Source organism: Pygoscelis adeliae, unplaced genomic scaffold, assembly GCF_000699105.1.
Source record: "Pygoscelis adeliae isolate BGI_AS28 unplaced genomic scaffold, ASM69910v1 Scaffold13, whole genome shotgun sequence".
NCBI classification, from domain to species: Eukaryota; Metazoa; Chordata; class Aves; order Sphenisciformes; family Spheniscidae; genus Pygoscelis; species Pygoscelis adeliae.
Window position 1 is genome coordinate 2,656,912 of NW_008824499.1, and position 15,710 is coordinate 2,672,621.

General features: G+C 36.9%; 1 protein-coding gene across 1 annotated transcript in view; it reads left to right on the top strand.

Annotated features, from left to right (window-relative positions):
• The first annotated feature begins 153 nt into the window (after positions 1-153).
• MEGF11 (multiple EGF-like-domains 11) overlaps positions 154-15,710 on the top strand; it is a 216,839-nt gene continuing 201,282 nt past the window's right edge. Inside the window, exons 1-4 of the mRNA XM_009321452.1 lie at positions 154-274; positions 4,222-4,345; positions 6,873-6,974; positions 8,524-8,624. Of these exons, the coding sequence (XP_009319727.1) occupies positions 4,230-4,345; positions 6,873-6,974; positions 8,524-8,624 (319 nt within the window). The 5' untranslated portion in view covers positions 154-274; positions 4,222-4,229. The remainder of the gene's footprint in view (positions 275-4,221; positions 4,346-6,872; positions 6,975-8,523; positions 8,625-15,710) is intronic.

Here is a 15,710-nt window from a genome sequence, read left to right on the forward strand (position 1 = left end):
AAGCAGGATAGATGTCTTTGGTCTGATATAGCACAATTATCTCATGATATGTAATTATTTAGAATGTTTTTTCTCATTTCTGTCTTAATTTATTTCCACTCCCCCAAACACACTTTCTCTGACCCAATATGTTTTCTGTTTTTCTAATTGATTGGTCACAGGGCCAAGCACCTTCTGAAGAGCGTTCTTCTGCTATCCTGTTAATGTGCTGTGTGTCTTCATGTGCTGATAGTCTATAAAAACAGGATCCATTAAGCATTTTTAGCACTTTGAGGTAAGACTTTTTAACATGGCTCTTTGTTAAATGCATTGCATGGAAGTTTGTGGGGAAAAATTCAGGCTAGGTTAATCGACTGCATATACATTTAGACATCTAAAGGAATGATCTTCAAAAGTATATAAGGTTTTAAGAATATTGCGTGCTAGTGAAAGACACTTCTGTAAATGTTTTCCCTAATTACAGCTGGATACCAAATTAGTTTTTTGCCTGGTTCAGAACTCATTTCATCCCAAATTGAGACAAAAGCATTCAATTTAGAACTTTGTCATGGACTGGAAATTCTATTTGAATTTCATGTCAAAGTCATGTTATGAAATATTTTATGACAGAAATTTCAAAATTAAATGTTTCACTACTTCTGCTCCTGAACAGCAAGTTCTCTAATGGTCATTTTTAGTTAAATTTTCTAGTCTGTCAGCCAAGGAAGCAGAGGAGAAATTTAATCTGTGGTTTTGTTTTCCTTTTTTTTCCCAGCCACTTAAAGTATACACTAGTCCTCTTTCACAAGAATATTACCAAAGCCAGGTCCTCAGCACCTAGAGAAAGCTTTAGAGGATATTTGCTTCACCAAGCAAGGATTCTTTGGGGTCTTATTTTCTTCACATGTAGGTCCCAATGTTGTGGGCTACTGTTGTCCTCAGCTTCTGTTGTATAAACTGCAAAAGGGAGTAACAACCAGCTTTTGTCCACACTCTCATGTACTTCATCCAATTTAAATGATCATCTGCATCTTCTGGTCTCTTTGCAAACCCCAGCACAGTTTCCTCAACAAAGGTTTTTGTAAAATGAATCCACAGACAAATAAATCAATGACTTGCACCTACTAGTTTCTCTGTAGCTAAGATTTGGGGCTTAACAGTGAAAGTGTGTTTCCTTTCTTTGTGATGGAACCAGTGACCTGTATCAATATTGTAGGTGAAGTACTGAAACTTATTCAAAAAGGAGGGAGCAAGGTATGTGAAAATGGCTTAATGAGTAACAGATACCTAACGTAATCAGTTATAATTAACAGAGAGTGAGACACTTGTGAAAAATCACCAGATTGTATTTTGGATTGAAAGACCCTCTTTCTTGCCAACTTGTACCTAAATTGGCTTCTTTCACTCCTGAAAAGAAAAATCAGGCCTGGAGAGACAAAAAATTAGAGTCCATTTAGGGATTGCACAGAGGACCTATGTGTCATTTATTTTCTTGTTAAGCTCAAAAGGCTGCCTATCCTCAGGAGAGTGGCAGTGGCAGACACTGGAAATGTTTATATAATTTGGCTCTATCTTTAATGAAGTTACAGGCATTGTCCCCCTGAAAGGCTGATGATGCTTCATTGGGAGAATATGTTCCAAACATTAAACGCAATGCAGGAATCTAGTATATATTATGCTGAGCAATAAAAGCTGAAAAAAAAAACCATATTAGATGTCATTACCGGATTCTTTTTTTATGTTGGTTTTTAATATATGTGCTCCTATTTTTAGCGTTTTATTCTGAATCTTGTAATAGCAACTATTCCATTTTAGTATGAGGTCTTTTCTATTAACAGTGATCAAAGTGAAATATTTCATTTAGTTGGAAAAAGAGACGCTTGAGATGAATGAGCTTCTGCTGTATTTGGAGAGTTGGATGTTTCTGATATATGATCTGACTTACAAAGTTATAAAATTCATTGCACAAAGCAGTTAATTTATAAACAGATAATAAAATACCATTAGCATTAAAGGTTTAGAAAACAATTTTGAACCTCTTTCAAATACACTGTAAACAAACATTCTGCATGCTATTAAGGCTTATAAATAATTATTTTGGTGTTTATTTGGTTTAATAACTAAACTGATACATTGTTTTCTTAAGAACAAATTGAGATCTCTGAGAGCTACAGAATTCAAATAGCGGGCTGCTTTAGCTAAATGAGAAAAGGCTCATTCTCTTTAGGTTGAAGACAGGCTGTCTTTCTACCTTTAACAAATTTAGGGATAAATCCAGGCTCTTGATGTTCTCAAGAAGTTATCAAACTGAGCACAGAACTATGTTTTGATTTAACCCCCCCCCTCTCTTAAGGACTGTATTTCCTTAAGCAGTTTTGCCTTGCTCTTCCTTTGGCCATTTCTGTTGATTAGAAGCAGGCTTTCCTCTAGTCCTGTTCGTTCAGTGTTGCCATGTACCAAAGGTGTAGAGAATGAACAAAGGGGGTAAATTGCAACCTATAAATACAGTGCTCAGTAAAACTTGTCCTCTGTAGTTTTGGTGTAATACGTTAAAGGCATCTTTTGAAGATATTTTTGTCTGTCATTTTGTTGAGCCTCACACTTGGCGTGAACAATAGTTCACAACTATTGGTACATGTTATGTTAAAACAAAGCTCAATTCTACTTTCAAGCAATCTCTCAGTTTTTGAACATTAGGTTTGTTGGACTTTTGTCCCGTAAGCACTTGCAGGTCAGCTGTTCAAGACACTTTTCCTCTACAGAGAAGTAGTGTCTAGTACAAGTGCAGTGAATGTCTTTTCAATAAACACAATTCTCTCTCATGTCCTTTTCTCGTCAGTCCTCTTAATTTCCAGACTAAGCTGTTGCATTGTTGCCATGGGAATTTGAAACAGCCCGTAGGTAGAGAATGGTCACTGATAGACTTAAATCCATTTCATGAGGAACATTAAATGATGTTAATTAACATTAATATGACTTACATGGCTTAAGACCTATCTTTGTGTTTAGCAGAGCTCTAGGAATAATTTAAAAGATGAGCTATTACTCCCATTGGGATCTTGACTTCGAATCCACTAAAGGCAATGGGCGTCCTTGAACTAGCTTAGAAGGCTTTGAAGCAGGTCATTTCAGATCAGCTTTCCTGGCTATCCCTCTGCTGTTCATTCTGCTTTGTGATGACTTCTTTATGCTGGGCTTTATATCAGTGCCATGCAGAGTAAACCCCTTAACATCCCTTTTGCTGTTCTGGTCCATGAGGCAATGAGCCATGTGTTTTTTAGATGATCATATGAAGATTCAATCTATTTTTAGGGCAGTCTTGTTGCCAGGAATAATTTATAGGACTTTTGATTTGAATGGTGGTTTATATGGCGATGTAAATGCCTGAAATGGATATTTAAAAATACTTTTTACTGAGTTAATGTTTAACAGATTAACACCTCTGATGCAGTTACATTTAAAAGCAGCTTTGTATTTCCTATCTATTTTGTATTTTTGACTGATGTCATTGGGGACCTCTAGGCAAACACCACGACTTTGGTTTCAAAGCCCCAAATGAGCAATAAATAGGTACAAGTAGTACATTTAATAGATGAACTGTAAGATCATGAAGAGACCACACCTAATGAATTTTATACAATCTATTTCCAACTTCAATGCCAATATTTTTATTTCATGTTTAGTGTTCTGCATAATGTGATCCAATACGTTGATCTCTGTCATTCTAAGTGATCCCCCTATCTAAGAGTTGAAAAGTGAATTGATTTGCCTTCAGTCATGTAATAAGCATATGTCTCAGGTCTAGCCTACTATACTGACACATGTAAAACCCACTTAAATAAATCAAAGGGGGTATTTGGGTATTCTTCCATTTGCCTATAGGTTGATGGGAGAATAGGTTGTTTTCATACCTCAGTTATTTATTTTGTTGGTACAGCCAGCCAGCCATAAAAGCGATCAGTATCAGAAATGTTCTTTGGAAGAATCATTTGGGCTATCAATATCTTGGGTAGCTTAATCATCAAATTCATCAGTTTTAGTACATTTAAATGTATAAATTCCTTTTGGAATGCATTTGCACTTTTTAAAATTTTACTGTTTAGTTGATTGCTGTTTCAAGTATTTCAGCTTGTAAATAACTCCACAGTATTTGGATTTGCACAAAAGCAAGGATGAAAAGGCCTAGAAGGATGTTTTTTTCAAAATTGTCTTTAATGGCTATACTTTCTTTTCTTTATCTAGATACAACAATGGTGGCGCATATGCTGTTCAGGTGGATTCTAAAAGGGCTTATTCTGTCTTTTCTGCTCAAAACTACTCTGTCCCTAAATCCAGATGATCCAAATGTTTGTAGTCATTGGGAAAGGTAATGTATAACATGCCAAATTTTTTTTGTTGGCTAGCCAACTCAGGTTTTTATATTTAAAAGGCAAAATAAGAGCCATCATTTGCTAAATACCACCCTGCCTCATGGATTTGCATGACAGAAATAGCACTTCTGAGTGCCTTTGAGGATTTGGATCATCCCAAAGAATTGGTTCTAAAGCTAGGGCTATAGACCACATACCCGTGTTTCCTCTCTGCTTAGCTGTACTTTGGAAAGCTCCTCCACAGTTTCAGCTAGAGGACTGCACAGGAGTATTTTCATTTATCACGAAGAGACCTAGAGAAATGGTGGCCTTGTTCTGTCTTGCTTTTTTCTGGTTGTTGTCAAGCAAGACTATCAGAGATTTCGACTAAGTTTTAAGCCCTTCCTGCTGCAACATGCAGGCTTATTCTGTATGGCCTGAACTTTGTGGCTGTATCTGCCAAATTCGTGTCAGCATCAAAGAGTATCTGCATGAAAGCACTAAGAATTAAAGGCCCTGGTAATTCTGTTCTCTCTATTGTTACAATGTCCTTGTCCTAAAAGTGGATCTGTGCAAGACAGTTCTTATGAGTACATAGAAACCCACTAGCTTTGATAGGGTTCACATTCATGCAGGGTCTGTTTGCAGAGGCTAAAGTTCCTGTACTCTTAAGTTTAACTTGCTAAATTTCCAGTTCTGTTCTGTGGTTTAGTTCCACACAAATATGAATTACTGTACACTTCAGCAAAATAAACCCCTTAACAAGAGCAAAAACGGAATCATACTTTAATGGCATTATGTTTTGATTTTAGAGGCCTTAATTAGAGAACTAACTCTTTGTAGGTAATGCAGCTGCAAAGCAAAGACTGTACAGGAATAGGATTTTGCAGTCTGTGTTGTGAGGTGAAGTGCATTCAGAGCACAGGCATAAAATATTGATCTTGTCTGAAGAAAGTCAGCAACCTAGAGACCCAATCAAGGAGAAACAAAAATTAAATACCAAAATTGATTAGTTGTACTGACCAAGATGACTTTGTTACTTAGATGTTAATAAATCAAAGGGAAAAGATTGTTAGGGCAATTGCTGGATAACTAACGGGATCATAAAATAATAATAAAGATTTGTGTTACTGTTTTACATTAATAATAAGCAATGTAAATACTTCACATTTTGGCATTAGTCGAAGTAAAAACATTATTGTCAAACCCAGTAAACTGTGATAGAGGGCAAAAGCAACATCTAGTAGAATCTTGGCTTGTCTAGAAGAGGCATGACAAGCAGGGCAGTAATAGTCCAATCTTCAATTTCAAGCCAATCAGACCCTCCAAGCAAATATTTTGGTATTCCCTTAAGGGTGCAATCTCACAGGGCTTAATCATGTCAGCAGTCCCGTTGATGAGAAAGAAATCGCTTGGATGATTAAGACAATCAATATAATGAATGACTTGAAGGATCTAATTCCGGGGTCTTGACCCTGCCTAGAATGATTTCAATATCATTCTCCAAAGGTATTGTAGATCTGATAAAGTAGAGCTTGTTTCCAGATCAGAACTGGAGATTATGAGTCTCTTAAGCAGTGCACACACTTACTGTAGGGCAATACAATGTTCTAAAATGACTGACACTAACAAGTCAATGAGATTTGTGTTGCTATATCATGTGAGAGGCCCAGACACTTTCAGTATAATCATAGTAATTAATATAGTACCTGTTGCATGAATAAGTAGTGTTTTGGGAAGGAGATTGCTGAATTCTTAGTATTGTTGAAGCTCTGTGATTTCTGATCGGTTTGCCCAGTTTTTGTTCATATCCATTCATTTGTACAAAGGGAGGTAATCCCATTCTAACTGTATTGTCAAAGTGTTCCAAATCGAGACACCAGTTAACTCATATTACAATTTTCAGATAGTTCTGAGGTTATTTCTGCTACAAATTAAAAAGATTAAATTTGTGCAGCAGAAAAATAAACACTCTTCAACCTTTTACAAATGATCCTATTTGATTGGTGCACCCAGTATTTGAAGTAATGATGCTGCTTCATCATAAAATGAAGTGTGAGCATCCCATCATGCTGTCAAAATGCAGCAGTGCTAAGTTAATATGAGATCTTATTAGCATTGTGGAATACAAGCGAAAATTAACAGTCCTAGGCAGGAAGGCAACTGAGACATTTTAAAACATGGTGCTTTCCTCTCTTTTAAAATTTGCACTATCAAGTTAACCAAATACCCTTTTGACCTTCTAAAATACCATGAATTTTAGTAACATTTGTTTCTTTTCTAGAAGGGAATGGTCTATTCCTCAGACTGAAATCTCTATGCCTATTTTAGTTATGGAGCCCAAGTTAGACGCATTTCCAAAATTTTCAGGAAGAGCTGTGTTTGAAGGAAGCCCTTTTCTGGTTTTCAATAATGCCCAAAGTTTTAAGATTATTGATTTAATTATTTTTCATACTGGAGTTAGATGAGTAGCATATACAGGGAACTGAAGCTTTTCACGTTGCAACAAACACCCTTTCACTTTCTTTCTTTGTCTACTCCTAGCTATGCTGTGACAGTACAGGAATCTTATGCTCATCCTTTTGATCAAATCTATTATACAAGATGTACTGATATACTGAACTGGTTCAAGTGCACTAGACATAGGTAAGAGCTGATCCCCAGATATTTTAGTTTTATTTTGCCTTTTTATCTCCTCGCATAACTTTTATTTATCCAAATTTTTGTGGTACTCTAATATAGATATGTACAGAAAGATATATTTTACTACAATAGCTGGGGGGTTGGCATTCTAGGGCATGGATTGAACTAGAGAGATTTTTGCATGGAATTTGAGTGAGATCAATGGTAGTCAGTCTCTTATGGGGCCATTCAGGAGTATGTACCCTTGCCATTCACCCCGCCATGTGATTGGAATTTTTTATTACACGACCAAACACGACCAACTATCCTTTCCAAGTGATCAGTGCATGTCCAGGTTTATGGTGGGAAGTTCTTGCAGCTCCTAAATCTTGAAGAATCGGGCACTTGAGGGTTAGTGATAGTTATAAATGGATCCATATTTGAAATACTGCACCCAAATCTGTATTGAAAATCAGGTAAAATGAGGATGGGTCCATTTCTAGCACTGAATGAAAGCTAATACTAAACAATTAATTTTTCCCAGGCTGCAAGATATCGCTGTTATATTCATTCTGATTCCAAATAGAAAAGTATCCTAATAAACATCCACTAATATTTGCAATCTTTCAAGGGGGTTTAAGCAAGCTACTTGGTACCTTAACTTTCACGCATTCAGTAGCAAAGAGGTTGTTCAGCACCATCCCAGTCTGACTCGGGGTTTTTGCTTTTTAGCTTCTGTGTTACGATGTATGGAATTGAACAGAGATGTAGAGCTTTCTGGACTATTGTGTAGCCTGAAATGCAGCAGAGTAAATGCAATCAGTTTATCTAACATGAGGGACAATAGATTTTGTTCAATTTAGGTAATTTCAAATAAACTAGCATGAACAAAGCTGTTTTGAAATGCTGTTAAATGTTCTCTATTAAATATTCCTTTTCTAATGTGGTATCATTGCTAATGCTATGAATAAGTCTAGAAAAGCTACAGAATGCTTAACACCTTTTAATTTCTGTGCACTACAGATTTTGGTGGGGAAAACATGCTTTAAATACTGAACTGGGACTATAATGTCATTTTGCCAGGCATCAATGTCTTGGAAGGGTTAGCAAGCAGGAAGAAATCACTTGGGGTTAACTTCACGTTTTGTGTATCGAGAGCAGTTTCCATTGTGGTAATTTCTTGTGTAGCACGCTGACACAGTGGTCTCTGTAGAAGATTCTGTTCATTCTATTGATGATAGCTGACCTTGCTGATATGCAGAAATGAATTGTTTATTCTTGAAGAAACTCCGTGCACTTGCTTTAGGACTGGGGAAATGTTTTAAGATAGCAGTCCTAGGAAAGGCTACAGTGATTGACTGTCATGAGTACTGTGTTCATAATAAAAGTTATATTTCAAGTTTCAAAACAAGTATTGATTTTTTTTTTATTGTGGCTTTTAATATCCAAAAGCTTTCATGCATTTTAAAATAATTATTGAATGCTATCCTTACTATAATTTAACACAAATATAATTCCAACAGTAGGCATTGATTTTCAATATTGTCAAATGGCTTTCTGTCTTGCAATTTAGAATAAGTTATAAAACAGCGTATCGAAGAGGACTAAGAACTATGTATCGGCGAAGATCTCAGTGCTGCCCTGGATATTATGAAAGTGGAGACTACTGTATACGTATGTACAGAGCTTTGATTCAAATATGACAATTAAAAGAAGTTTTTCGAGGAGGTATAGACAAATTAAAGATATATTGCAGTAGTAATACTAAGGGCTGATTTTCAGAGCTGCTCAGAACCTTCAGGTCCCACTGATTTCAGCCAGAATTGCAGATAAAGAACATTTCAGGTCATCTCAGGTTTATGCTTTTCAAGCACCTAAGTAAAATTTTGCTGAAATCATTGGGGAGGGAGTTAATCAAGTTCCTGAGTACTTTCATGAATCAGACCTTACTTTGGGGAGTAATTTATGCTAGTATGCACTAATGTTAAAGAATTAGGGGAACTGAGGACACTCTTAGGAATTAACTATTACAAAGGATAAGAAGCAGCGTAAAGTTTCTGCCCCTTAACTTTGAAAGTTCTTACTTCAGGTAAGAACAGTTAAAATCTCATTGTGTTTCCCATGGTTCCTGTCAATAATTTTGCTCTTTTTAAAGCTTCCAAATGTCAGAAGAACTTTGTCCTAATTGCATCGTATAAGTAAATAAAAAGCTCTGGAGTGTGTTAGGTCAGTCTGAGGGGGACAAAAAGCAAAATGGATCTTTCAGCAACACCTAAGAGCTTTGTTAATTAAAAATGTCCTGTACATTAATGTCACGTGTGTTCAGTATTGCAGCTTTCTAAATATTCTGAGACAGAATGCATTTGCTACACTTTGCTCAAAAGGAGAGTGGAGCTGGGGATCTCTTGTCTACATCTTGTTAGAATGGGATTATGACACGAGAAAAACACAAGGAGGTTTTGATCAGCATCAGAATCCAAATTTTATTGATGGGTTTAGAATGCCATAGAATAATTTAAATGTGAAAATGATACATTTATCCAGCTAACTTTAAATATCTTGACACAGTGCTTTAAAGCTATTTCTATCTAGTTCTGTTGGTGTTTTTATCTGAGTACCTATATTGTACTTATATTGTAATATATGAGCACCTCAAAACACAAAATGGACCCTAATCTCATTTTAAATGACCTTTATGCCAAACAGTGACTTTAAAGGGGCTTTGGACTGTGAAAAATTACCAGCCTTTTGAGATAAGGCATTACAATCAGCCTTATTTTACAGAGAGAGTAATAATTTGATCTTTTGAAGTATGAAGTGCTGTTACTCAAGTCCTGAAAAACATTTAATGTAACCTATCGTCTTTGCTAAAATCCTTCCTATGTTAGGTATGTACTTACATTTAAATTTCTCAAGTGTCAATATCATTTCAGCAGTTGTTCCACATACTTTTTTACCAACTTGAACTTTGTGACTCAAGATCCTGTCTGGCACAGAACATATTTATTTTCATTTTTATCTCTGCAATCTATTGATTTTTTTATTTTTTATATTTTAATTGCCATACTGGTTGCAACAACAGGAGATCTCTGCAGACTTTCTGATTCTTTGAGGATATTAACATTTATTTTAAAGTGCTTTTTTGTTAGTGTTAATACTCAAGAGTTCTGCTGCTGGCAGGCAAATTTTGTCTTTATATTATGGAGAAAGAACAGCATACACCACGCACCAAAGTTTTGCTAATGCAGAACAGACAGCAGGTATCTGGTCAGGCTAGGAGTTTCATGTTTGATACAGTGCAGATAATACTTACATTCTCTCTGTTGTTTACATGTGCAAGAGTCAGGTTCTTATATTTCATTATCTGCATGGTCATAAATGCAAAGTGCATGCCTCAGGGACATTTTCTATCTATCTTCCTTCCTGGGAGATCTGAGCAGTCAGTGCAGCTGAGAGAGAAATGATGTAAAGGAAGCAGTTCTCCATCATGATTGATTTTAGATACTTGGTCTTATTGTTTTGATACCACAAGTAGCCACATAGCAAGCAAACAAACAAACAAACAAACAAACAAAAAAACTCCTCAAAACTCTGACCCTGCAACCAACAGTTCAAAGGCACAACAATATTCAGCTAATGTGATGCTTTTCATGTCATCCTTTTTGTTTCTAACACGTCAAGCCCTGGTCCCATTAGTTTTGGTTTGTTTTGTTTTTCCACAATACATTCCTGTGCCAACAAGCAAATTCTCCCATTCATCATTCTTTGCAGTCAGCAGTGAATTCCATTTTCATTCCTGGTGGCACCTCCCTGCTTTTGCCTCTTTCCTTACCTTCCCTTTCCCATTTCTTTCTTTTCTTTAAACTCATATTTTCTGCTGTTTCCTAACAAGGTGTTCTAGCACTCTGTCCCACATTCCTCCAGACATGTTCAGTGCCTTTAATGGCAGCTGCTACAGGAGAGAGGTCAGGAGACACCATCAAAATCATTCCACTTGCCTATGCTGTCATAGCACGGCATGGTTTGGAGATGAGCATGCTTCTGCTAAGCCCCACTGACATGAAGGGAAGGAAGCTCCAGCCCTGCAGAGAAGGTTCTTCCCACTCAGCCAGCCCTTTAAAATCTGTTCCATTAGCAATCATGGAAGCCACTACAACATGGGGAGGAGAGAATACATCCCGCAGTGACTCTGATGATGAGAAGAAAGTTTGATTAAAAAACAGTGTGTAGATTAAAGGCTAATTGGTTCTTCTTTCATTAATAGCAGTCTTCATTTCTTGCAAAAGTTAAATAGCTTTGTAATTAACAGTGACATGTTTAGACTAGAGAAGGCTGAGTTTAAATGTCTATTAATGACTGTTTCTTGGATTTTAAAGCAGGAGTGAAGGCTTTCAGCTACTGTTTCGATCTTTTCCCTTCTCATTTACTATTTTTAAGGGAATGTCAGATATATGTTTTTATATTTGTCCTCCTGTTGGGACTTACTAAATGGATTAGGTCTAATAAAATCCACCCTCAGTTCTAAATAATCAGGCTGACCCAGAGCGTCTTGCTCTGCCACTCTTTCTCTGATGTTTTTTTTGCCTTTTTGAGATCCATATATGCTACTGCCCCATAAAATGTGGAATTCAGGCACAAGGTCAAATAATTTAAATTGTTGGCTGGTAAGTTATACATCTGGCCAGCCCACTAGTACTTAGGCTAAACAGTTTTGGGGTATGAAATTGTCTTTGTGCCTATAAAGGGCTTGGAATATTTTTGGGTTGTAATGGTATTCAAAAAATACCACCTGAAAAATGCTGCAAATGCACATCTGCGTTTTTTTTCCATTGATGTCTTAGAAATGGTTGCTACCATTCTGGTAGTTTTGCAAAATGCTTCCCCTTCTCTGAATGTTCTTATACATGACATAGCTTTTCACTGAGCTGTCCCTGAAAACAAACAGCATAGTCTGGGTAGTAAATCAGAGCAACTATGATTTACTATACTTTGTATGCTAAGGTAAGCCTTTGGCAGAGCAAATGCATAAACTGCAGAAAATCTTTTTTTAAGCAACCACAGGGTTCAACTACCCTTCAAGGTTTTCGTAAGGATGTTTTAAAATTATATTGCTTAGATTAGTATCTGTGGTAGATAAAGCATCTCTGAATACTTTGCTGCTCAGAAAAAAAAAAAAAAAAGAAAAGGAATATTACATGGCTCTTTTGTGATTTTTACTCTCTGAGTAGATGGTAGTTGAATACTTCCCTTTAAGAATATGTCAGGTGGAAAGATCCCCTGTGTACTAAATGGATACATTTTTGTCTGAGACACCAATGCTTTGCTCAGTCTGTCCATTTTAATCTTATTCTTGCACTACAGATTTATATAAAAGAGACGTTTCTTCTAGGTAACAAAGGGTCAGAGACCCAAGCATCAGAGAAAAGGAAGATGGGATAACAAACAGCATCTACTTATATCTGACTTTTTGGCAGAAAAAAACAACCATGAAACACAAAGTCGGGAATTCACCTTTTCTTCATAGATTGAGATATTTTAGCTTTTAAGTTTTATTTTTCACTCTCATACCTTACACTCTTTTTCTAATGTATAAATCTATGCAATGTGACAGGATGTAATAATGACAGGATTAGTGATTTAACAATCTTACATGCTGCCATTTATCTGTCATTCAAACCTGCCAAAATTCAGTAGAGTTATAGATTGACCATTTCATGGTTCTTTCCTTTCATGGCCAAGATATTGATCTCAGGCTGTTTCTAAACATTCAGCTTTCCACATTACAATTGCCAAAACCATCATCAGGGCTCCTTGACTTTGACAAATCTTTTTATAAAGAAATTCTTGGTCTCACTGGTTGAGTCTCAGTTTGTCACCTAGAGTGGTAGTTCACTCAGGCCAGAGGTTAGGGACATTATTATGTTTGCATGTAGTTATTTACCCATCTTTTCAGCTAGCCTATGTCTGATGCCTTTAATGAATTTCAAAAACAAATTAGCAATGTTCTTTTAATAGCTGCCTTGGTGAAATTATGCAAATTTGGGACCTGATTCTTTTCAGGATTTTAAATAATGTTTCATAAATTCTGTAATTCCAATAGACATGCCAACTTCATAGGTATGATGTATGCTTTTATATTGTAGCAATATGAACATTCGTACCTCAGGATTGCACTCGAATTTACAAGGCTGCATATCTACTGTAGTTTTTGTAATCTTTGAAAAGGCTGCCTTATTGGAGCCATATGGCTAGATTGTTAAACATCTGTACCATAGGAGTAACAATTCCAAAGCTTCCTGCCATCTGGATGAATTACAATACTTGCAATTCAACGCACATGTTACAACAACACACTGACACCCCAGTAGAGTGTACTTACAATGAAAAGAAAAATAATAGCTTATGTGACCAGTTCAGAAGTTGTACACTCTTAGAAAATGTTGAATCAGTGGCTTAAACTTTGTGAATATTCATAATGTTTGTTCATATGTCAGATTTGTTGATTATTTTCACTTTATAAGGCAGTAGCTCATTAACATTTTAGAAGAAATGTTGTGTACCCCCTTCTCACCTCAATTTTAAATTCCTCATGGTGAGCATTCCTGTCACTTGAAAATATATTGTTTGAAAACTGCTGGACTTAGGAAATATACTTTTCTTATCTTTATAGACACACATTAAAGCTGGTGCTAGTGCTTTCTGTAAGAGCCTTACTGTTACATTATTCAAGTATGGCATTCTGTACATCAATAATGCAACATAAATTAAGGGAAATGATATAGCAGTACATAGATACTTTGTATCAGGGGACATTCTTTTTCTCTTTCTGATTTGGGATGTATGAGTGTGAGAAAATGGTGTGGAAGGCCATTCTGCATATAGGGTTATTAATTATGAAATTGAAATGACAGTAGGAGACACTTTGAAATTTGTCCTTTTATATGCATTTGAGATGACTCCATATGTCTCTTTCCAGTGAAGAATATGGGGAAAATAGTTTGGGTCCTGTGTTCCCATCTGAGGGGAAACTTGCACAGGAATTAAGAAATTCTGCTTCTAGTAGTAGCAGTAGTAGTCACAGTTGTAGTAGCAGCCACAACATTCTTACCACTGTGTGGTGACTGGAAGGAATCCCTGTTTTCTGTTGAATGAGCAGGTGGGTTGATAGGAAAGCAACAGAAGGAACATGCAACAGAACTGGTTATCTGCATTCAACTTCTGCTACCATACTGCAGAGTGTAACCTAGGAGATGTATACCATTGTCTAATATACCATTTTACAGAACACAGTGGAGCAGGCCACAGCTCTGCAAACAGTAGAGGCCTTTGCTTATTCATTCTGAGGATCTTGGGAGGCAGGTGTATGTGGATAGGAAGAGGGAGACCAGCCTTACAAGTAGGTCAGTTCATTTTGTGGCATAGATGAAGACACTGGGTTACTATTTAGCCTAAAGATAAAGAGACCTCTTTGATGGGAAGGTGAAAAAATCAATTCTCATCTCCCATCCATCATTTTATATTTGCAGTCAGCTTCTGGATGCTGATGGATTTGCAAAGATGCTGATGGGGAGTAGTAATAAAATAAGGGAAGGACTTCTGGAAGAAATGCAGTAGAAGGAGAAACAAAGTGTTCATACAAAGGAATGAAAATAGCATAAAGGTGGAAAGGAGGGTATGCTGAAGCTATATAATGTCTCAAGGGGCTTAATAAATATCAGAGGAAAAATTATGCAGGCGTTATATTTAGAAAAAGATTTAGACTGTTGCTAGTGTAGCAGTAAAAAAGCTTTTCTGGCTGCTTTAGGCAACCTCAGTTGCATCAGTATAAAATAATACTGGGAATGTAGACACAGAAGGAGGCACTGGATCCAGGGCTACTCATAGTATTCATGCTAATGGCCTGGATCCAAAAGGATCAGAAAAAAGGCGCAAGAATCACAGATGTGAGTTCATTGTTGAATTCAAAGAAAGAGCCATGCAAAGTTTAGTCCATTAATTTGCCCACTTTTAGCAAAGACAGACTGGTCCCTAGCTGCTGTAAATCAGCACAGATCCACCATGTTTGAATGGACTTCTTCAGTTACTTCATCCTCACTTTCATGTCTTCTTTAATATCTCGATTCCCTTTCAAAATCCCCTTCCTCCTTCTCCTGCTTTAATTCACTTGAGTGTTGTTAATGCTAGTTTGCACTGATCTAGGATGGCACGGCGGGCACTGGTGCTAATCCACAATAGCTTTATGGCTCAATCCTTCCTATGTTGCTGGTATCCATTCCCTTGCATAGACTTATAAAAACAAGATCCTGTCCATCCCATATATGGGTGAACTGTTTTTCAGGACATATACATACAGGATGTTTGCCATATATCGAATTATGAAGGCACAGAACTCCAGAAGATTTTTCCCTCCAAAAGAGTTTGAAGTTCATTAGTAGTCCAGATGTGTGTGTCGTGGTTTAACCCCAGCCAGCAACTAAGCCCCACACAGCCGCTCGCTCACTCCCCACCCAATGGATGGGGGAGAGAATTGAAAGAGTAAAAATGAGAAAACTCGTGGGTTGAGATAAAGACAGTTTAATGGGTAAAGCAAAAGCCGCGCCCGCAAGCAAAGCAAAACAAGGAATTCATTCACTCCTTCCCATGAGCAGGCAGGTGTTCAGCCATCTCCAGGGAAGCAGGGCTCCATCACACGTAACGGTTACTTGGGAAGACAAAGGCCATCACTCCCAACATCCCCCCCCTTCCTTCTTCTTCCCCCAG